General features: G+C 41.0%; 1 protein-coding gene across 7 annotated transcripts; it reads right to left on the bottom strand.

The window, feature by feature from the left end:
* Positions 1–1,201: 1,201 nt before the first annotated feature.
* sorbs3 (sorbin and SH3 domain containing 3) lies at positions 1,202–21,150 on the bottom strand. 7 transcript variants are annotated; one of them, XM_086313850.1, is made up of 21 exons: positions 21,020–21,150; positions 13,211–13,283; positions 12,318–12,506; positions 12,059–12,131; positions 11,596–11,729; positions 11,420–11,483; positions 10,602–10,640; positions 10,427–10,514; positions 9,272–9,380; positions 7,610–7,663; positions 7,355–7,462; positions 6,702–6,757; positions 5,434–5,504; positions 4,800–4,861; positions 4,617–4,663; positions 4,390–4,504; positions 4,182–4,307; positions 3,482–4,033; positions 3,254–3,348; positions 3,045–3,151; positions 1,202–2,527 (listed from the first exon to the last, which is right to left on the bottom strand). In XM_086313850.1, exons 2-21 carry the CDS (start codon positions 13,220–13,222, stop codon positions 2,466–2,468), a joined length of 2,163 nt encoding a protein of 720 aa, XP_086169976.1. In that variant the 5' UTR covers positions 13,223–13,283; positions 21,020–21,150; the 3' UTR covers positions 1,202–2,465. The 7 variants fall into 7 exon arrangements, with proteins under 7 accessions (XP_086169976.1, XP_086169981.1, XP_086169983.1 ...); XM_086313855.1 differs by having other exon boundaries at positions 1,202–1,993; XM_086313857.1 differs by having other exon boundaries at positions 3,932–4,033.
* Positions 21,151–23,241: the final 2,091 nt, after the last annotated feature.

Below are 23,241 nucleotides of genomic sequence, written 5' to 3'. Positions count from 1 at the left end.
TTTTACTTTACTGGCAACTTGTTGCAATAACACATCGTTCCCATTTCTTTAGCCCAATCTTTGAAAACTGCCAAACATAACACAGTTTGACAGGCATAAATTTGTACTTTTGCACTAATGGGTCAATTCTGAAAGGGCTAATAGCCAAAAACCTAGCAAATCTGAGCATGGTGTGCAATGTCCTTAATAAAATCTGAGGAAACTGGACAGGTGGCAGCCTAAAAAAACCACTACAGCAGATGAACAGTATCTGTAAGTCATGTTAGAAATAAGGAAAAAACCAAGTGAAGATCTGACACGGTGAGATGTATTTGGCACTTCAGTTGATCCATCTGCTGTGCACTGAAGACTCATCAGAAATAGTCTCAGTGGATAAGTGGCTGTCAAGAAGCTATTCTTAATGGAAACGGGGGGGTGGAGGACTGATTACACAAGAACTGGAACAGATGTTATGGAGTTATGAATCCAAATTGGAAGTTTCTGGTTCTACGGCCATCTGTAAAACATAGTGGAGGCTCTGTCATAGTTCGTGACTGCATTCCAGCCAGTTGTGTTGGAAATCTTGTTAAAATTAATACAATGATGTATTTGGAAATATGCAGACAGATTTTGATCCACCATGCACTAGCATATGGAAAGCATCTGATTGGCAGCAGCTTCATGTTTTAGCATGACATTGATGCCAAACACAGCTCATTGCAGTGAACCTATTTCTGCTTTTCTGCTAGCAAAATAAAGAAATGAGGGCTGGATAAAGACTTTTGCACAACACTTTATGGTACCAACAAAGAACTACTGTACCCAGTCTACAACTCAGACATCGTTAAAAAGGATATAATATTTTTTGACAAACACAATTCAAACATACCTGCAGAAATATAGCAGGTAAAACACAAGAGAAACAACACAAGAGAAACAACACAACTACCAATCAATTTGTCAGTAGGATATCATTCCATTTATTTAGCTTATTTAATACATTTAATATGTTTAATATCTGTTCATTTCACGTGGGCTTGTTCACTTCCTGCTGCACATATGGAGAAAGATAACCATGTATGCGTTTGTGTTATTGGTTCATTAAAACCTGCATAAACATTTAAAAACACAGTCCCGGTCACCTTATATGTAATCTAGTTTAGCTATTCTAATAATATCTAATAATATTACTGTTCCACAAAATTAACACATGAACAAAAGCTTCTTTCATTATCACTCTGTAATGTTTAATAGATTTATTTTAAAAATTGCGTACCATACATATGCAATATATTTTTTTAAAAACAAATATATATTATGCTTTCCATTTGATAACAGGTTACAGTCTGTACAATCATCTTTTGTGTGTGCTAAATATACATTTTTTTTACAGTGAAATCATGAATGTATCTTATAAAATTGCAAAATAACTTTAGAATAAAGATGTTTTAGTTAGGATTACAAACTCTGAGGTTGGATGGGCACAAATATATGTGATTTTCTGAATACTGTTATCAAAATTACCCCCATAAGCTGGGAAAACACTGTAGAAGCAGTAGTAGAACAATGTAGCAAGAATAAAGTGAGCTGGGAATGTGCAGGTTAACACAGGCGTGTGAATAAAGGTTAGCTTTGGCACATTCAGAATAAATTCAGATACCTTAAAAGATCATTCAGCCAATCGCTGTGAAGCCATCGTCTAGTCTTGACTTACAGACACAGCTCATCTTGTACATTCAATTTCAAAGCAAATACTTCTCTTACAGCATCAAACACATTCCATCTCTTTACTTTCAAATTTTCCGTTTAACTTTGTTTCTTATAAATGAGAAATACCATCCATTATACAATCAATAACTTGCTTAGGCGACCAATACATGCATTTTATACTTTTCAGCATTAATAGGTTGATATGTCTGAGCCCTCACTGCACTTTACTTTGAGCACCATTTACAGATTATCGTGTTGTTTCCTCAAAACTGCGTCGGGTCTGTTCAGAGATCTGAAAGAAAATCTGGGGAAAATATTTGAAGGAAATATTAATATTCCATGAAAGCTAGAAAAGGTTCTGGTCTTCACTGAAACTTCAGTGGTTTGTGATGGCACTGTGGTGATGAAAAGCTGAATGCAGTATCGTACTGTGAGGACCTCTGGAGAAACAGTGCTGTTCAGTGGGGAGAAATGCAAATGTCCTGCAGCTGCAAAGAGTCGCGGAACAATAGAATCCATTCTTTCAATCTGAAACAGTGTCATCTGCATTCATTCAATCTTCTGAAGTGATGTGCTTGAAAATATGCTCATTGAATCTCTGTGCAACACACATGGAAACATGCAGGGAGGTGAGGTGAGAAATCACATCATTTCCCTTTCAGATCATGAACATGCAGGCTGTACTAATCAACACTTGGGGAGTGTGGTGGATATTGGCACTATTAGTTGGCCTCTAATGACCCCTGATGGATGTGGGCAAGCAGTAAGTGAGGAAGTCAAACCGGTGCCACGTAATTCCCAGGAAAAGTCCCAAAAGCACGAGTCCGTTCTGACGTACCTAGAAAGGGGGCAGAACATATGGTGTGTTCATGAAACAGAAACTGTGAATCTGTGGGATCTTCTGCTGTTTAACTGTGCCTGTTACATATGCAATACATCATTTTGTCCACTAGATGGGGCACTGACACTGCAGAATGTTTTGAAATTGCTAACAAAAAAGGATCCTCGTGTCTGCTTATGTACATTTTAACACTGTAGACATATCTGTAGTGATTCCCAGACAATCTAAATAAGGGTGACATGTCAAATGGCAAACTTGAATTAAAAGAATGTGTTTTTGTTTCCTGGTGACAAAAACTATTGTAGACGCTTGACTAGTTTGACAAGTATTACATTGTGAATACATGAATAAAGATATGCATTCAAGTTGTCGCCCAAAGCCAAAACATTCCTTTTCTTTCTTTTTTTTATTCCATCCATTTTTATATAAAGCCTTGCTTCAGTGTCTTGTTTCTACAATACACAGTATGATGCACTCAAAATAGCACTTATATATAAAGGTATAAACCACATACCTACAAACCAGCCATCATCACATTTCTCCACCACTTGTACAATGTCTCCTTCTCTGAGCTCCAACTCATCTGAATTCTGTGGTTTGTAGTTGTAAACAGCTTTATACCTAAAATTGAGAGCAAGCAGCCTTAACCACAAAGTCACCAAAGCTGCAACACTTGTTCTGTACTGTAACAATGTGAACAAACAAAAACATCTGATGACGTACGGTTGGTGTTGCACCATCAGTGAACCGGGGCTGTTTGGTGCTTGCGTTTGCGGCAGGGAGTTGGCATGTGGAGCAGCCTGATTAGGTATTGCACCCTAGGAAAAAACAAAAAACCTCATGTCATCATTATGAAATGGCAAATAATGAACAACATTCCTGTCAGCACAAACAATAACACTGTGGGTGTGTACAATGTGTCACTTTATCAGAAAGGCAGTGAGAGCAGACCTGCGAGTGGTCAGAGTATCGGGGAGTGTTCGCTGTGGGAGCTCCCGCTCTGTGTGCTGACGTTGATGAATGAGTGGAGGGTGAAATGGTTTTAACGGCGGCACTCTGGTTAGCTGAGGGTGTCCCAGCCCAGTGATTGTTGTGGTTGGTGGGTGAAACCGGTTTGGAAATGATGTGGTGCAAGCGATTAGCCATTTCTTTGGGCACGGGTGTCTGAGTGGGAGAGCGTGACTGTGAAGCTGGGCTGCCGAGCAGTGAAGGTGAAGACGGTTTCACGGGGGAGTGGTCAGGTTTGGGGCTCAGGGAAGTGTAGGTGAAAGGGGACAGCGGTGACCGTGGGGAAGGTGAGTGCAGTGGACGTCCTGGACTCTGGGGTCCAGGAGAGACTGGTGACATGGGTCCCGGTGAGTAGTCATCCATGGAGTATTTGGTGCGGGGCATCTTGTTGACCTGAACGTAATTGGCTGGGAAGATGCCGCTGCGACTTGTTCCTGGAATCCTGCCCTCCAACCACTGATCATCAACTCGCCTGGTTATGCTGATCACCTCACCCTAAAATAGAGAATCGAGGTTAAAAAAAGCTTTAAATGGTGACATAAACAGTAAGAACTGATTCGGAAAACCTAAATGGAAATATGTTTTTGCTCTGTTTCTGCTCTAACCTTTAGTTCAAACAAGCGATGCATTATGAGCCACTTACTTTACGGAAAGAAAGTTCAACAGGTAGGTCCGCATTGAAGTTAAATAGAGCCACAGCTTCCCCATACTCCAGCACCTGCAGAGTGGGAGACTTTATAGGTGTCGGTTTTTCTGTAGGAGGCAAAACCTGTGAAAGACATTGGAGTTTTTAGCCAAATTCTTGCCATTATACATAATATCAGCACATCACAGAAGAAGAAGAAGTTTACCTCCACATATGTTGTGGGGAAAATACCAGCTCTTCCATGATGCTCTCCTTCAAACCAGTTGGCATCTACCTTCCTGTGGATGTAAACAATGTCGCCTTTCTGCAGTGGGAGCTCCCTGAAGGAAGAAAAAAAGATAGTAAGGAACGTCTCAGTTTCTGATACACCTATAACTTTAGATTCAGAGAAGAAATTACAACTTTATTATATCAGTTCCTTCTGTAACTTACTTGGGTGACTGAGCCTGGAAATCAAACTTGGCTCGTGCTGCTTTCATCTGGAGAAACAAATAGTGTTTTGGGAACAATGCAGTTGTCACATGCAAACAATCCAGCCTTCAAAATAAAATCAAAATGCAAATATATTTATTACGGTCTTCTTTTTTACGTAGCAATAAAGTGGTAGAAACATACCTTTTTCTCCTCTTTTTTAGGTGGGACCTCCATGGTTTCATTTGCAGGCGAAAGACGTTCTACTGTGGAGCAAAGTAGGGAAAGCAAGTGAAGTCTGATACATGCACTTCTTTGTTCCCTTGTTGTTTTTGAATGTGTTGCTGTGTAAAAGCAATTATAATCATAACAGCTACATGGGGTTAAAAGGGATTTTGAATTTCCAGGAAAAACAATTGGATAGCGCTAATCTTTAATCAGGTCTTCCGGGTTTCACTTCCTACTTTTAAGGGCTTCCTCCCCACCCATCCACAGCTGTTTCTTTATGAGGAAAAAAAAACTACAAAGACTTTCTGTGGTAACTTGTTAGCTGAAGCTAACAAGTAAAATAGCAGGAGACAACGTTAGCAATGAAAGACAGCCATGAGACTAACAGCAAATATTAGATTACTCAGGGCTTTCATCAACTACATGCGGATTGATTAAATGAGAGGCCTGTTCTCTAAAAGCACATGTGTCTTTGAGTGAGAGTGGATTAACGAATGAGGAAAAGCTGATTGTTATCAACTTAAGGAGAGTTTTGTAATAAATCACTATCGACGACATTGCAGAGATGCTGGGAAGGCCTCAGTGTGCATGTGTGTTGCTCCGTGTTTACCATATGTGGGCACAGAGGGTGATGATGGGCCAACAAAGTGATGGACAGGCTGCTTTGATGCTGATGAATTGCTGAAAAAGTGGAGAACATAGTGACCTTGATTTAAATCTGAAAAGTTTATGTCTCTTTTCAGTTCTAATATCAAACATTTAGAAAAGGCACAAAGTTAAAGCTGGGAGTGTGAGTGTGTATGAGTGTGAGAGAGTGTGTGAGTTTCCTGCACATTTCCTGTATATAACTGAAAGGCTGGAAGGGCTTGCAGACTCCTTGACTTGAAAATCTGCTTCCAGTAAAGTATGAGGCTTTAGTTGTCTTTACAGCCCCTATACACCATTCATTAATCCCAATCCTGAGTGTTTGCATTTGAATTTGCATTTGGGTTGGGAATGAATCCGAAACCCGAAAGATTCCAGCTTGGATTCCTCATGAGCTGATTTGCATATGCAGACAGCACAGTTCTTGTATCTTAGTGGTTGCAGCTGGACTCGCACAGCTAAACAAAGTGTCCAGATAACAGGAAGCAGTGAGGAGCTGACAGAGTTTCCCTGCTGTGTGTTTTAAATTTCCTATGTCCTAAGCCAAATCCCCTGAGACTGAAAAAGTTCACAACCAATGAACTCAACTTAGCAAACAACAGAGAGAATCCTCCAAGAATGCATTACACACACGGGAAGAAATGTGGAATGTCGTCAGCTGTTTAAGGTAAATACTGTACTTGGACTTGTTCAATTAACAGAAAGTCACCTGAAAAACCAGCAGGTTCCATGCGAAGTTAATGGTTTTTCTGTCAAATCACAGTGCTGGTTTTCTTAATACAGCAGGAAGAAAGGAGCTGTTACTACTAAGAGATGACGCAATATTAAAGTGGATTAAGAGGCAGGGAGTTGCTCTCAGAGGAGGTCTGTTATGTAGTGACCCTGGATTTTCTATTAACCTGTCCTGCATATGCCACTATGATACAATGTGCACAGGAGATGAAAATCACTTTGAAAACTTTTAAACATTGCCACAAAATAAGAATTCCTCAAACAACCTGAAATGCATACAGACAGAGGTAGAAATGATCTAAATTACTTAAAAACTACGGATAATAATACGTGGTTATGCCAGTTAATATGGGTACATATAAAGTAAGGAAAAATAGAGAATCGCTCGTAAGAAAGCAAAAAAGATATAATTTAAATCCAGCTGCATATCATACAGAGTAATCATTATTACATCCCTTACTCTGTCTACATATTATAAGTGTAACAATGCCAGTGACTGACCTGTAACTAGTAGCGCCACTCTTTGGAGCAGTTACTGGATCCCTCCCTCTAGCCTCCTGCAAGCAGAGTGAACAGTAAACACAGTTATTTTCCCCTAAAGCCTTCTGTATCTCACAGCTCAGAGGAAATCTCACAACAACTCAGACAAAGTCGAGGTGCTGACCACTCCCAAAGGAGCAAGAATTCCCCTGGGTCCTATCCTCCTTAGGCTACAAGCAGCACCTCTCATGATCTGTCTGAGCCGCCTGTGATTTCAGTTAAATTGCAGACTATGAGGCTGATTCAATCACACAGGAATCAGGAAAAAGCATGACAATTCTTGGCTGTGATACTGCAAGGAGAGTTCAGAAGAAAATAATCAAAGAGTACTGAAGAATTTGATTTTGTAATTCTTTTTCAGCAGGCAGGTCTACATTCGCTGTGGAGGAACTTGCAAGCAGGCGATTTACAAAGCAGACTGATCCGAATGCAAAGGCAGACAGGCAGACTATATCATCCAGGTCGCATAGGAAAACATGTCAGATAAGGAAGCAGAGGGATCTCACTGGCGCACAGCCTTCATTGGAAGTGTAGGGAAGTGGCAATTCTACTAAATTGGTGGTGTCGGGGGGTGGGATGCTTCAGCAGAGAGAGTCAGGAGGGGGGCTCAGTACCTCACCCCAGCCTCGATGCTGCTTCTTCTGGGAAAGTCTCCGCTCCAGGCCTTGAATATCCGAGTCCAGCTCAGCCTCAAATCGACTCAGCTCAGACACCAGACTGGCCTGAGTCCGAACAGTTATGGAGGTGGAATAGCAGGATTAAAACACTAATACAGAGTCTGAAGTTTGGAGCTGATGATGTCCCCTGTTACGCATTTTAAACAGATGACATCTTAGAACAGAGAAATAAATACTGTAAAAGAAGCTCACCTCTATTGAAGGAGACTTGGGTTTCTCTTGTAGCTTCTGTGCGTATAGATGTGACTATGGACAAAAAAACAAAAAAGAAAACAATTGAAATGAAATGATATTAATGAATAGAGCCTTACTGATACTGGAATACCAATATTGATATTTGGTGATTTAAAAATCCAATATTCCAATAACAGTTATTTTTTTCTGTCACACACACCAAGCATAAACAGATTTCCCTATAATATGTAATTATTTATTTAGTCGTTCTGCTCTGCCAGGATCAGCTTGTCGGTGTTTGTGCCGTTAGAACAAGTAGGAGCGCCCTCCAGTGGACAAACTATGCAACATCAACACTTGTAACGTGGCTGACGGGCGTTTCACCCAGCATTTCTTTACTTTTTAAATGTTCATTTACAGGCTGTTATAAATGCCAACACCAATAAACCGACAAACCACTAATATCAGCTGATAATATCGGCCCCAGATAAATCGATTGGGCTCTAGCTATATAGACGCCCCATGTAATTCCCAGAGATGTCTCAGTTCTGTGGTTGCTTAGTTGTAAAATATTTCACTAATTTATATTGTTCTTTATTGGATTTTGAGGCCCAGGTTGTGTACAATCTAACACTTGTAGCTTCTTCAGAAATAGGCTGGCTGCCAAGAGACATAAATCTGCATTTTTGGTTTAACTAGCACAGAAATCCCTCTTTTAATGCCTCTTTGCCTTCATCCCTGATTCTATGAAACATTACTTTAAAAGGCTCTGCTGGTATGAAACACAGACTAATGCTCTATTTTTTTGTAGCACCTTGGCTTAATATGTCCTTCTGAATGCCAAGTCCTTCCCTCCTTTTGGGGGGGCGGTCATCCTCACTACAGTCACAAACTGTAATGTCACTGTGAAGCAGCACAACACCTGATATGGTCTGTGAGCTGGTTTTGTAAATACTATCCAGGGGATTCAACATTGGCCAGTGTCATAAAGAGGAAATGAAATAAGTCTCCATGCTGTGAGCCATTATACACCACAAGAGGTTAGGACCATAATACGCATCACAAGACCCCACAGCTCCGGTGGGGGAGTGGAAACAAAGATTTCTTTTCTTCACAAGTGTAGACACAAGGCACAATATGCACCAGATCTGGGACATTGTTGCAAGACGCATTCAAAATAGAAACTCTAAAGAGACACTGGTCTAGTACTCACTGCACACTCAGTTACAATGGCTCTTAGTTCAGAGCGTCAGCCTCACCAGCCTGTAAATCACTGACTTAAGGTGTAAAACCCCTCAAGGCTCAACATAAATACATAGGTAGTGTCTTTTTTTGACTGAAAAGATAAATGAATGAATGCTGGGAGCCTACTGGATCCTCTGAATAAAAGGAGTGAGTACATCTGGTGGTAAGTGGTAGGTACCGTACACTGACCACACTCTCAAGTTATTTAAACACCTCACGTGAGAAGATGGAATACAAAGACTTAGACTGTAATCCTTACAGAAAAGGTAAGCAACCTCTTCTTGAGCTCTGCACTGGGAAAACAGTGCAAGACTGTAGAAAGAATGCGATTCGTAAGAACAAACAACAACCTGGAGCTTAGAGAATCATGAAGGAACATTTTTAATGCAGGAATCAGAGCCTGCTTTTAAACTATGAGAGCATGTGAGTTTGTACCTGACTGTGGCTTTCTGAGGTGGTGCTCTTTCCAGGCTCAAAGTCGAATATGCTCTTTGGTTGAGCGTGCTGCTTTCCTGGGTCTGACAGTCTATCTACATCCTCGCTCCTGAAATATAACACCCACACCCACACACACACACAGACACACACCATGGACAGCAGTTTAATGGTGACTTCATTGTAAGCGCCTGTAACAACAAATCCAAACTTGTCCGTCCCACACATTTTTTCCCATACGCTCTTGGCTTTGTAGTTTTTGATGGTACAGCTATTCACATAAGACATCAGCAGCAGTCTGTATCTCATGTGAAAATTGCTGTAAATGAGTATTTATTAATTAAGATATAAACAAATACTAATTTATAAATAAGTATATGGAACTTAGATGTGCTTCATGCAATAAAAATATGTTAAAACTGATCTGATCTAAAACTTTAACCTGTTATAGATCTGGATGTGGTGCAGAAGCACAGTAACATTAATCTCAAGCATAAGTTCAAAATGAGAATTTGACTTTTTTTTTATACACATTTTTTCCATTTCCTGTCAGCATAATGTGAAGCCCCTCTATGAAAGCTCTTTTCCGCCACTTAAAAACATTTCTTTTTTGCTATCCATAAGTCTCAAAAATTTGAAAAGTTTTTCATCTCTATAGCTAATTTCTTTCCAACTTCATAGGTAGGAATGAGCACTTTAGTGGATTGCCTGCTTTCAGAAAAAGGTGGATGGCAATAAGCCATCTACTGCTCATCATTACTCGGACGGTCTGAGTCAGTTTACTTGACCTCTTGACCTGTTTGCAGTGTTTGTGCCTTTTTAGAACATTTTAAGTGAACGCATCTGGCATAATGTGACTTTCTGTGTGGTTGATTGTAACAATGTTGAGTTCTGGAAATGAGTGCATTTCTAGTATTATTGTATTTAATTGTTAACACTAATCAGCAAGCACCTGTGTTGGATATCCTGCTTTCGACCCTCTTCTGTCTAAGTTCATACTCTTAGGTCTAAAACATCCATCTTACACTGAATATAAAAGCTTGATTAAATTTCTCAAAGTTGCAAACGTTTGTTATTCTCGGTGCTCCTGTCTTTTTTCATGTTGGGATATGAAAAGTCATCCCGTGACCACAAAGGAGTTATCTCAAATCTCACCAGTCTGGTAGAGCTCCATGAGGTGTTAGTCTGAAGAGGTTCTTGTCTGCTTCATTACCTTCTTCTGTGTTGGCAGACAACTGCATCCCTGCAGATCAGTGCACATCAGCCTTAAGTAAAAACTGATTACATAACCGAACAAGTCAACAATGTGGAATTTGGGGAATTTCCTTACTTTCAGCTGACCACTTCTCTGAAGGCTCCAGCTCAGGTTCTGGTGAACAAGGAAATTATTTCTTAGACTAAGTGATTAGGAATGTCACACCAACATATTTCTTTTATGTGCTTGTTTAAGAATTACTTGCAGCTCACTTGCAGTGTTTTGTTGTTCTTTACTAATTTAAGACTTATAAGTAAATGTTTCACACATAAAAAGTAGATCTCATTTAAATTAAAGCAACTAAACATTCTACTAGTGTACTAAAGAGTCCATTATGTGCTGTATATGTTCTGTACATAAAGCTTTAATCTACACAAGCAGCTGTCCAATTATAGAAGTGGAAGGCTTTAATAGAAAAGAGTCAATAAGCATAAAGTAAAGGATGCAGATGTTCCAGTGTTTTCATTCTTAAACTATATCTCATGCGTTGAGATACGGATGAGATACTGATAGCTGGGACTCAGTGGTTTCATTTTGTAATACTGTTAGATAAAGCAAAGCACCTGCTTGTCTAAACCAAAATACTTGCAAGGATCCACTCGAGTGCTGTGAGGGAACTTTTTACTGTGCGCACAGGGAATGTTTTTCTATTATGAAACCTTTAATAGACTGCAAATAACCAGCCTGATCTAGGAGGGGCTGAGATAAGAAGCTGGATTATTGTCAAAGCTAATAAACAGAACAGACATAAGACCTTAGGGCTCTTTCATCATGCCTTTTTCTGCCCCCGCAGTAATCTGTTTGCTGGATCACCTCAGCAGTACCTGACACGGACACCGAGAGGAATTCACACTGGAGCTGGGTATGTGAGGGAGAGGGGGGAGTGTCCTTACCTTCTGGCTTCTTGTGAATCTGCCTGAACATGCTCTTGTACCAGTCTTTGGGTTTGTTCACACTCTGGTATTGAAAGAAAGAGGAGGCGCAGAAAGTCAAAGGATTTGGCTAAAAACAACAACACTTCTTATGTAACTAGCATTGTAGAATTAAAGCAGTGCTAGCTCTGGCTTACTGATCTTGAAGCAATGGGCATCCCAGTCTCATCCACTGGGCCAATTCCTGAGAACTTGATGAGCCTTTCCTCCCTGGTGGGGCCCGTGCTGCGTGGTAACGTGGCAGAACCCCGAAGGCCGTTGGACAGTCCGCCTAAGTTGTCACAGTAACAACATTTCCTTTATTGTGCTGTTTCACTTAATTACACAGGAATTTGTCTGCTTATAAATCCTCCTACATCATATGAAACCCATAGATCAAGTTAAGGGTATTACACACCGGCTGATTTTTCAACCAAATTTAACATTTTATTCTTCACCTGCTTTCATTTATTACCATATAAATCACAGTGACTTGATTCATCTTTGTTTTCAGCACATGTGGTAACTCTTTTTCTTGTTATTCACATTTTAAATCCTTCCAGGTTACAAATTCTTCCCTTTTCAAACTACAACTTCTTTACTTTAATTTTGTAATCTTACTATTTGACTGCGAGGGTCCATAGTATGATCCAAAGCTGAGAGTTGCTGGGCTCCCCCCATTTAGTTCTGACACCTTGAAAAGGACAGAGATGTAGAAATCAGCCCTGTGCCAAACGTCAGAGCGTTATGTAGCTCAAACCTGCAGGAGTGATGATTTCGAAACATTGATGTATATATAGCGTGTGATGCTTTGTTTTTCCACAAGGAGGAGCACTTGCATCCTGAATACCGCTCCCTCAGCCTCAGCATTGTTAGATACCTTCATTTCTCCAGACGGCAGCCTTGCAGAATGGAAGGGGCTCAGGGGAGGAGTGGGTAGTCCAGGAGAGATGATCACTTTGAGGGTCAGATCCGGAGAAGTTATTAGTTGCTGATCTGAAGAAACTCCAGGTTTCCCGGAGTAGATTATCCGGGTGCCATCTGGATCAGCAACCACTTCCACGCTTTGCTAAAACAGAGAGGAAATGAAAAATATGGATGAACGAAAACAGTGTGTGAACTTTGCTCCTGTCATGTTCTCCTATTGACGCTGAGTAAACAGCACTCGCTTATATAAGGTCATGTGAACTTGTTGGCGGTCAAGCTATTCTCTAGAGAATAACTGGCCTGAGCAGAAGAGCTTCTGATGAAAAGACCCCAAATTTATTTAAAGCACCAGCAGCGGAAAAGTCGTATTGCACCCACTTTGTCGTCTCTCTTGCTCCAGCTGCAGAAAGGCAGCACTGAAACAGGAGAGGGTCATTATGAGCCCATTAACTCCCCATTCACCAGGTCTCCCTGTTCTTGAGCCGGGGGTGGAGTCAGGGCAGAGAGGTTGGGAAGGGGTCGAGGATGTCAACCAAAACTCCAGCAGTGGCAGCAATTGTCTTACGGTCTCCATAGTGATACCCCAGACCATGCTGGATCCTCTGTTCCAACCCTGTTTATCAGGTGCTTTGGTCCTTCATCCTAGGGGTCATGGGAAATCCCCTTTGCCTCATGGTTGAACTCTTATCTGCACCAATGGCATGGTGACTGTGACACTACACTGGACTGATCTGCGTCACACTAATGAGTGTTTCTCCCGCCTGTTCATATTTGCTTATTCAAGACAGCTGCATTTGCTAAACAGTTGAAAATGTCAATATTTAGCATAGCTGCAATTGACTTTACCTGCGACTGCATTAGATCTGTTGTGGTTCTTGTGTGACAGATATCAAGTTCTTGTGCACGGCATCAAAAGCATCTGCAGAGACACAAATTCATAAAAAAATCAATAAGAAAGTAAAGCTTTAAAATTCTCTGGAGTACAAAGTATAGTAATTGTATCCGGATTAAAATGGAATTAAAGGAGAAAATAGCATAACACAGGAATACTTAAAGTACAAGTACATTAAACCTGTACTTTAGTAAAGTACTTCCTAAATTGTGTTCCTACTTATCCTATCCATGCTCTCAACTCATCCTTGTGTTGTAAGAGTAACAGTATTTTTGTCCAATGACAAATGCCCCCTCCTGACACGCCCCTGACAGCACCTATCCAGCTGCCTTCTTTTTATTCAAATGTGACTTTTAATGTTTCTGTGTAAGGTAAAGTGTTAAATAAGAAGTAACGTTAAATTCTGATTCATCTTCACAGAAATGGCTCATAACAACAGTTCTGCTGTATGCCAAAAATTGTGATTTCTTTCTTTTAAAAACTAACTTTAAATAGATTTGGTTTTCATATCCTTCATGGATCATATTTCTGTTTTTGCTAGAAGTGTCCCATCAGTGTATCTGTGAGAATCCATAGATCGAAGGATATTATTGTTTACTTTTTTATTTCAGGTGATGTCCCCCAATTATCTCCTTGTTGGTCATGTCTTGTGTGGTGTAGCACAAAGCTCCCCAGTCATAAGTTCATATTGTACATCTAGGCAGACTGTCCAGCTGTTCCATTATCCCATCCCACTAGCTTTCCAAAAAGGGAAAATGAACGTCACCCACTTTTTCCCACTACTAAGGAAAAACCCACCCAAACACAATGAGTGTGACTCACACGTCTGCCTCACTCTTCCCAGTGTCGTAATAAGCTGGACTTGAAGCAGCTAGATGATGGGAAAGGGCCAGCTACTGAAAGCAGACACCAGTTTCAAATCAGCTGCACCTCAGACTAACAGATTGTGCCTGCTGTCTCAACATCAGAGGCAGGCTGAGAATAAGAGGAAGGCTATTTCTGCTCCTGAATGAGACAGACTCCTATAGAGATTAAATGGTCCGCATCATGTACGTATGCATACCACACCTTCTCTTCAGCACTAATTCCTGAAACCCAAACTATTACAAAGGCAGTTTGAAAACCACCCCCTACACCCATGAAAACACAGAAAATAGTAGTAACTTTTGAAGGAAACAATAAGGCTAATTTAAGGATAGTTTGCAGTCCAAAGCTATGTCTTTGAAGCATGCCAAGAAAGTCGTGACCAAGCACAAACCAGGCTACTACAGGCTGAAAGCTGCCCAGCACAATTTGCACTAATGAGTTTTCCATGTGTCGTTTGCAGCTGAACATTAGTCTATAATCATTGTGGTAAAGACCAAGAAATATAAGCACTCTGCGTCTCTGTGCACAAGGGAAAGAGACAGCACAGAGTCCGTGCTCTGATATAGCAAATGTTCCCGTTTCCAGACAACAATGTCACTCATTTGAGTCATCATCCCTCAATTACCCCAGTTACATAACACAAAATAGATGGGAACCCGAGGTTTGTGCCTTCAACAATACCATTAATGCTCAAGCATGACCGATGACCTATCATTGCCCAAAGCAATCACAACAAAATTATTATCCATCCTACGGCAGGAAACACTGCAAACAAGCTCCGTACATGAAGTCTCATTTACAGCGTGTTTGACACGCTGCTCTGTGTTTACATCTGGTCTCCCTGGCTCTATAAAGCCTCTCACTGTAAGGGGCTGTGCCACTGATGAATAATAGATGAGTAATTTTCAGCAGAACTTGGGAAGACGAAACAGTTTTCCTGTCACTGCTGCCATTTCAGTTTCCACATAAAGTAGTCAGTGACAGCTGCATTTTGTCATATGTCTTTGTAGTCTCCTTAAGATAGCTCAGCATTATCTCTTCTAGCCTCCAAATATCTGCAAACATCAAAGAATTCCCCGAAGACGTTACACTCTTACAGTTGTAACTCATTTTAAAGAGTACTTGTTGTTGCCAAATTCTCTAATAATTAGGCCAGTGTAGCTACTTTTGGCTGCTTCCTTATTCACAAGGGGTCATAACAGCAGGCAACTCTGCATGTTTTATTTGGTAGGGCTTTACTCTGGATACCCTTGCTGACACAGCCCCTAAAGGCGTTTGTGTCTCCTTAAGGGATCAAACCAGCTCAGTGTATGTACCTATCCCTGTTAGCCAAAGGCTCAGGCTTCAGACTGCATTTTCTCATTCACACTTTCATGTGAATGAGAGTGGTTATCTTTAACATGGTCTTGAGGCATACAGCTCTGGCTGTCAGTATAGCAGCAAACTAACTTTCAAGGGTGGCCTCAAAGGGAGGGTGGCTCTGAACCGTTGGGTGGGTACACTTAAATGGCCAGTATAACACAAATATGGAATATTCTGAACTGAATCAAGCAGTGCTATACTAGTAGAGAGGCATAATAAGGTCTCCCTCTGTTCAGAAGCCTAAGAGCTAAAATATCCTACTTCAGCGAAGTAGCTTCCTGATGAGTAAGCTCATGTCATAATAGTGACTCTCATTCCTCTGGAGAGCAAAATCCAACCCAGTAATTCTCCAGCACTGCATGCATTCCCTGTTTGACAGCACCAAACACAATCCTACCTAATAAGGAAAACTCTGAGTTGATATGTAGCAAGAAAACCGCTGTTCAGAAGTCTGGCTACATTTAATCTGAACGCCCAGTTCATTCTTATGTAATTACTGAGACACAACATAGGAGGCTGCTACAAGCTTTCAAAGGCAGACCTGTGATGCTGTCATGGTGAAATTGCATCAGTGCCATAGCAGACGTATTTACAAGTAAAGCCCCCTGCTAGGTGAGAGGTCCTTTATCACCCCTAGATCAGGTTGGGGGTGGAAGAAAAACAGAGCCATAAAAGGCCCATGTGCACTTGAGATGAAAGGAGGATGCCCCGCTCTAGACATGATTTCACAACACCAGAATTTTATACTTCCAGCTTGCTGAAAATACTTCTTATTTTCTCTTGCTTTCCATTCAGTAAAGAAGAGGGTAACTGAGGACAGGCTGAATTAGAATCGGGGGATTTTCATATGAAATTCTCTGAATCGATCCCAAGGACACTCATCCGGTGTCTCAAAGAATTGAGCCACATATTCGATTGAAAAAACTGACGTCAACTTAGTTTTATCAGCAATATCAAATTAAACATTTGTATCACAATTAACTTTAAAAAGTGACTTTAGTGAAGCTGTAAGATTACTTCTCCTTTTAGTCCAAAGGGAGTTGATGACAAACCAAGCTATTATCAGAAGTTGTTGAGGCAGAGCAGAACCAGTCAGCAGCTACGAGGTCAGTGAACTTCACCACACCCCTGTGATTCCTCTGAGTCACAAAAGGAGGTTTCCACAGCTGTTAATAACATTTCTAATATAGTAGCAGTTTTGCAGACTACAAAAAAAATGTAAACCCATTTCAAAGATCACATAGCTCTCACTAATCACACCAGCTGATGGCAAGAAGTCAACCTTTTCCTAAATCTCTCTATCTTCCATAGAGAGCTGCAGCCAGGTCTTTTTGCGAACACTCTGACCTATGATGACCTCCATCTGCACTGCACAAAGAGAGAGCACGTCCTATATTGTTCTCAGTGGGAGCAAGTCTGTCAAGGTGGCCGCACATACTCTGATGAATAACTGCGGCAGTGCTGACCCATGAACTTGTGCGATTGCTACTGGGAAAGTCGTGATTTGATGGTTGTTTTGTTTTTTTGCAAATTAGGAAAGATGGTCTTAAAAGAAAGCAAAACAGTGCCATGTGAATTGATCACCATTTATGAGCCCCCAAGTCTTTTGTGCAGCACGGTAAGCAGAAGCAAAAGAGTTAATCATTTACTCCTTAAGAGTGAACTGCTGCAAAGAGTCTGATTAAAAGTTCTAAAAGCTGTGTAAGAAAACCGGCTACAACGTGTCGACTTAAACACTCTTAGAATGCCATAAAATCCTTAAAATGTGCAAAAAGATTCTAATCATGTATAGGAGTGTGGATATTGTTTTAACCTGCTCTGAAGGGTAAAGTCTTATCACCTCATCTGCACGTACACAGTGTTACTGCTGCCCAGTAAATTACATAAGAGCGCCGTAAAAACCAACAGAATGCTGCCTTAAAAAGTGGTGAGATGGTAATTACAAGCACATTTGTCGAGTAAATAAAACAGGCTTTTATTTCCAAACACATAAAGTGAGTCACTCTGCAGCTATGCGAGAGGTCAGCTCTGCGAGGTCGATGGCACAACATTGCTTCCCGTGTGCAGCATCGCAGATGTGCCGACGCAGCCCATACAAGGTCCTGCGGCCGCAAGTTTATGATATGCAGTTATTGAGGGGATACACACATTTATCAGGAGGGAAGTATTTCACCTCCTTGTATGGTGCTCGTCCAGTCTGAGCAGCAGGAGGAGTCTGTGTACTTCTTGTCAATGGAGAGGCGATGCGTTCCCAGGAGAAGCCCAAAGGCAGTAAATCACAGCCAGAGTAGGTTCCGTTTTATCAGATTTGCTCTTACAAAAAAAAAGCATGCTTCACATCATTTAAAGTGATTCCTTATTTGAGCTTGTGTTCGATACACCAGACAAAGCATGAGAAAATACAAAGCTCAGAGCAGAGTAACTGCAGAAAAATGTCACAAATCCTCATGCCTGTCATCTTGCATCTTCAAAGCTGAGTGCAGCCAGTGGTTATGAGTGCTGGCAGCTAGACCCTCAGTAATATTACAAAGGGAGTCAAAGCCAACTGTGGAAATTACCCCGACAGTGATGCCTGGACGGTCCTGGGGCCATTAGGCCTGATATCTGCTGCAAGATGGGAAAGTAATCCTGACAGAACTAATTATTTCCTCTCAGCTCACCTGACAGTTGCCAGTGTACACTTACCCACTGGGCAAAGCAACAAGGGATGACATGTTGGGAAACACTATCCCCAATGCCAGGTCTCTCTCTCTCTGCTATACGCACAGCCAGAGCTCTCTCTTACTCTCCCTCTCTCCCTCAGTGCTCCAGCTGTGACTCCAGCTGCTCTCTTCTCCACTTGCTCAGATGCAAGTGGAGCCCACTCCTGTTGTCCGTATCAACACTAACTACATGAGTTAACATGCTTTAAGACACTGTAAACCTCAACATTAATCCTGTAGAGCAGCACGTAATCCCTGAGCAGTCAGACAGGTTACTCAACCTTAAACAAAACACAGTTTTAAAACTTACACATGTTTCCAGACAGCCACAATGCTTAAGGTCAATCCCTGCATTTGGTTTTCATATATTTGTGCTCCCATTTGGTGTACTTACCCACTCACACCTCTTTCTGTCTGTATGAGCTGTGCATGAAAACCACACTTGCAGACCTTCCCTCCACTTTCTCTGACTCATGAAACTAGCCAGGACACACAATCTCTCTCTCTCTCTCTCTCTCTCTCTCTCTCTTTTCCAGTCCTCTCTCTCCCTGCCTCCATTGAAGACTTCTCCGGTTGACAGGCATTGCCATAGCAACCCATTTTGACCCCCCCATATTCAAAAAGTGCCCCCCTCGTACTTGACTTGTCAGTTTGGGGCACCTCCTTCAGTGAAGCAGCTCTATTGTTGTCATAAGGTGATATTTCACAGCACAGGGTTAACCAAAGGAGAACCAAAATAGTTCATCACCTCCACCTCCCAGACACTACCCAGTGACTCCATCATGTCCCCTCCTAACTTTATCTATCCCATGGCTTCCTCTCCTTTTGTGTGTCTGTGTGTGTGTGTGTTATGTGAACGTGTGTGTGTACACAGTCCAGGTCTTTGGCTAGCCAAAGGCATGAAGGGAGAATAAGAGCTCTTTCTGTTCCTGTAGCTCTGGAAGTGTTTCAGAGTCATTACTCTACGCCACATAGGCAACCACTGACAGCACAAGTCCTGCTGACTTTTCTCCCATGATCGCACACAATAGCGATACTTTATTGGATGTGAAGATAAAAATGAAACAACAAGAGACTGAAATATGTTTTGCCCTTTTAAAGGCAAATTAGAAGGGGATCAGTCAAACAGGAACAAACACATTCTTAAATCCCGCTGTCTTTCACACCCACACACACACATAAACACACAGTTCTTGCCCAAATGAAACCAGGATTTCCAGTTTGCCCACAGTTCTCGCCAAAAAAGACAAACGGTGTAAAACCTGAAATCCAATGTGCTGACAGGCTGGCTTTGGCACATATTATGCAGCAGGAAGACTGATTTACAATGTCCGTGTTGCAGGTGAGTGATCCGATCACCTGCTGACAGATGCAATCCCTCCTTTTAAATCCATGTTTTATTCCAGCAATAAACTGAAAGCCAGCAGGACAAAGAAGGAAATTTATCAGAGCCTACCCAACGGTCTGCCCATTTGTTTAAAAGTGTATGTTTTTGTGCATGTGCTCGCCAGTTTCAACTTGAAATCGAAGCACTCAGCTCTTTCAATAATTCAGCGGTCTGGCTTGGTACACCAAAGCTCGGTGCAGATATCCACTTACTGAGCTTGTACGCTTCACAGGGTTGTTTTCGCCAACCAGTTGAGCTGCTGAACCTAAACGGACAGTGCAGGGCGATCTAGAGGAGCCTTCCTTCATAATCTGTGTCCTGCTGGCACAGACTTTAACCCTGCTGTGACCAAATCTGGTACTTTGTCACTCTGCCCCTAAACGAGGTAATCACGCAAGAGGCAATAGCAGGTTTGGCGCGGTGGTGCTCAGCACGTCTCTGAGTTAAAATCCTTGCTCAGTTTGTCTTACTCTCTTATTGCCAAGCAAACATGAAGGTTTACTCATTGTCAGCTCCATGTTTTTGTTTTTGTTTTATTTATTTTTTAACCAGATAATCACCATAGGAAGGATCACAGATGATCTTGTACTTCAGCCCTTCGTTGTTACTGATGAAATCAAGCAGACTTTTACCGCACAAGCTAATTAAAACAATGACAGCTAAAGATCTCAGGAAGTTAATCATCTAAAAACCTTAAAATACTTGGTGGCTACAGCCCAAGCCTTTTTTTTAAGCATCAACTTCTCTGTCCTCTGAGGAGACAGGAGACAGCAGATACTGTTGTAATCAAATGAAAGATGCTTAGAAAAACATTGCCACCATGATAGACAACTGATAAGGGACGACGGCCATACAACAGGTTATGCGCTGAGGTAGCCCATGTGGAATGTCACTGAGAACAAACAAAAATGCATCAGAGTTTATTTTAGCGGTAAACAACATTTTTTTTCTGAGCTGTACATGTCCCAGGACTCTGGATCACACTTTAAACATGTCTTGTATAGAAATAAATCCTTGCAGGTCTTAATGCCTGTTTCCAAAAGAGTGATAGAGTGCACTTCAAGCATGAAAACACTGAAATATCCACACATGTAAAGTCACCATAGTAGTCGGTGTGTGGATAAAGGTCAGATGATAACCATCTTTTGAACCACAGACAGCTGCTTAAGGTCACTTAAACACATTCTGAAAATAAACCCACAGCAGTAACAGACCAGTGAAAAAAATAATGCTTTGTGTTGTTTGTCAGTGCCAGTGATGAACTGAGTAGTGACGAGAAGAAGCAAATATCACATCTGTGCTAGAGTCTCAAATGAAAATTGAAGTCAAAACTGACAGAGGCTAAAAAAAACTTAAGTCTTCTTTCTGAGCGTTTAAATCCTTGTAGCTCTAACCTTTGCGCTCGTCACTGTGAGACGCCAAGGCACAAGTTGTACAGTACTTACAGGCTGTAGAGTGCAGGCTGAGCGGTGAAGTCTCTGCAGCACACAAGGAGAGAGAGGAAGTGAATGAAAAAGAAGGAGGGCACTACTGCTGCTGCTCTTTCTCTCAAACTCTCCCTCCCTCTTTCTCTTTGTAAAGCCAACAGGGTGTCTTTTATCTTCTGTGAATGATTCAGCCTGAGTCTGAATGTTTGACTGGGTGTCCATAGGCGTGCGCATGTAATATGTGTGTGTGTGCATGTTTCTTGTGTTTGTGTGAGCATGCTCTTTAACGCTCATCAGGGGAAAAGGGGCTTGGTAATAGTTTCCATCCACAGCTGGAAATAATAGAAATTCCCATACAGGCGCAGCAGAACCACCTTCCGGTGTTTGACAGCACATGCCAAGAAAGAGGATTTCTATAGCAATCTCAATAATAGGCCTTAGTGTTATAATGGCGTTGGTCTATTCACTGTCTTAAGCCTTTAGTGTGTGTCACATTCATATCAATCTAAAAAAGAGAAAAAGGACAGTCTTTAGCACTTTCTATGACATCCAGATAGCAGATAGGATCCAGGAAAGTGTATTTCTTTTTTTCTTTCACATGAACTCATACCCGCTAACAACCCCAAATATGCAAACACTTGCCCCAGACTAGGACACAAAGACTAATCCCAAAATAAGTGTCAGTTTTTCCATCCTCGGTATCAGGCCCTATGCAGCCACCCAATATGAGAAAGACTTTGTATTCAAGCTGTATTCTTGTAAAGTCCACAGTGTAATCATGAAGATCAGCTGCATTTCTGGACAAATGTTAAGCTTCTGTTAAGTTCTTGAGGGTTTTATCTGTTAGATTCTTTCACCCTGAGTCCAGAAGCAGCGCAGCCCTGCCATCCAAGATAAATATTTAACAGTCTGGCTGTGAGACCAGGAATCAAAGGTCGCACCTCTGTGAGTCTGCCCTTGTGTTAGAGACAAAAGACAAGCATGTTACCAAACAGCTGCACAGGGACCATTAATTATTCTTCTAGAACCAAGTTTTCAGGTTATTATTCACAGAGGAAAAACTCATTTTTGATTAATAAAGTTCATCTCTGAAACACCAGACACACTAGTACAAGTTTGCAAGCTATTTTTTCCATCAGTGGTCAAATGATGTATGCCCTCTTCTCTGTTGGATCCTCTTTGCAGTCTGAAAAGCAACACCCCAAAATGTCACTGTGACAGACTTTGCATTGGAAAGCACCTTAACATGAAAGATAGTACCACACTGTCCCTCTGTGGCTCTGAGGGGAACTGTTGGGTCTATTACAGGATTCGTCGTACACTGTAAAAAAGATCCGTATATTTAACAGTGAAAGACAGTAAAAATACGACAGGAAAAAACTGTTAACTATAAAACAGTTTAAAACTGTTGATTTGATGTGAAATTGCCGTAAATAAAGAAATGTGGAAAAACTGTAAATGTACATTTTTTCTCTGAAAAAAATACATAAACCTACTGTAAATCACTCTTGCATAGTTTTTTTAACAGAAGATTCCAATAAAGTTTAGAACAGGCAAACACAATTTTTTTTACATTTATTTATTGAAAAAAATACAGGTTTTAATTGCTGAATGTAAGCATGGTTGTGCTGGTAATGGATACATGCTGTAATATGACTTTGTGATTTTTGCATTAATTTCACATAATAATAATAATAATAATGGATTAGATAGCGGTTTTCAAGAAGCCCAAAGCACTTTACATTAAATCCATTCTTGATTCATAGCATATTTAATACAGCATATTCCTCCTCAAATTGTAATATAACAGGTACATATGTCCCAAGATCTTTATACTAGAAATGTATTAGGGCAATTTTTGGATGTAGTTTTTGTAAAGAATATGGGATGTAGCTGTTAAATCTACATTCTGTTGAACCTAATAAACCATGAGTTTAAAATGTAAACGCTAACAACAACTTGAGAGACCTACAGCTAATGATAGACATACTATATTATTTAGTGAATTCATATAATCCCAAAAGTGTTAAAATAATAATCTGTTGTCTGTTCTATTTATTCATAGTTATTTAAAGGAGCTTGCAAAGAAAAGCGTCTGGACTTCTTTAAGTTGCTTGAAGACGTTTCACCTCTCATCCGAGAAGCTTCTTCAGTTCTAAGGTCAAATGGTGGAGAGTCCCAGATATAAACCTAGTGGGAGTGACCCCCCACAGAGGGACAAAAGGACCCCCTGATGATCC

This window comes from Aulonocara sp. 'chitande type north' Nkhata Bay, linkage group LG12, assembly GCF_057382095.1.
Source record: "Aulonocara sp. 'chitande type north' Nkhata Bay isolate Kocher_YH1m ecotype deep benthic linkage group LG12, A_spYH_male_GT1.1, whole genome shotgun sequence".
In the NCBI taxonomy this organism is placed as follows: Eukaryota; Metazoa; Chordata; class Actinopteri; order Cichliformes; family Cichlidae; genus Aulonocara; species Aulonocara sp. 'chitande type north' Nkhata Bay.
Note: the sequence above shows the minus strand (reverse complement) of the source record. Positions and strands in the feature narration are given on the sequence as shown.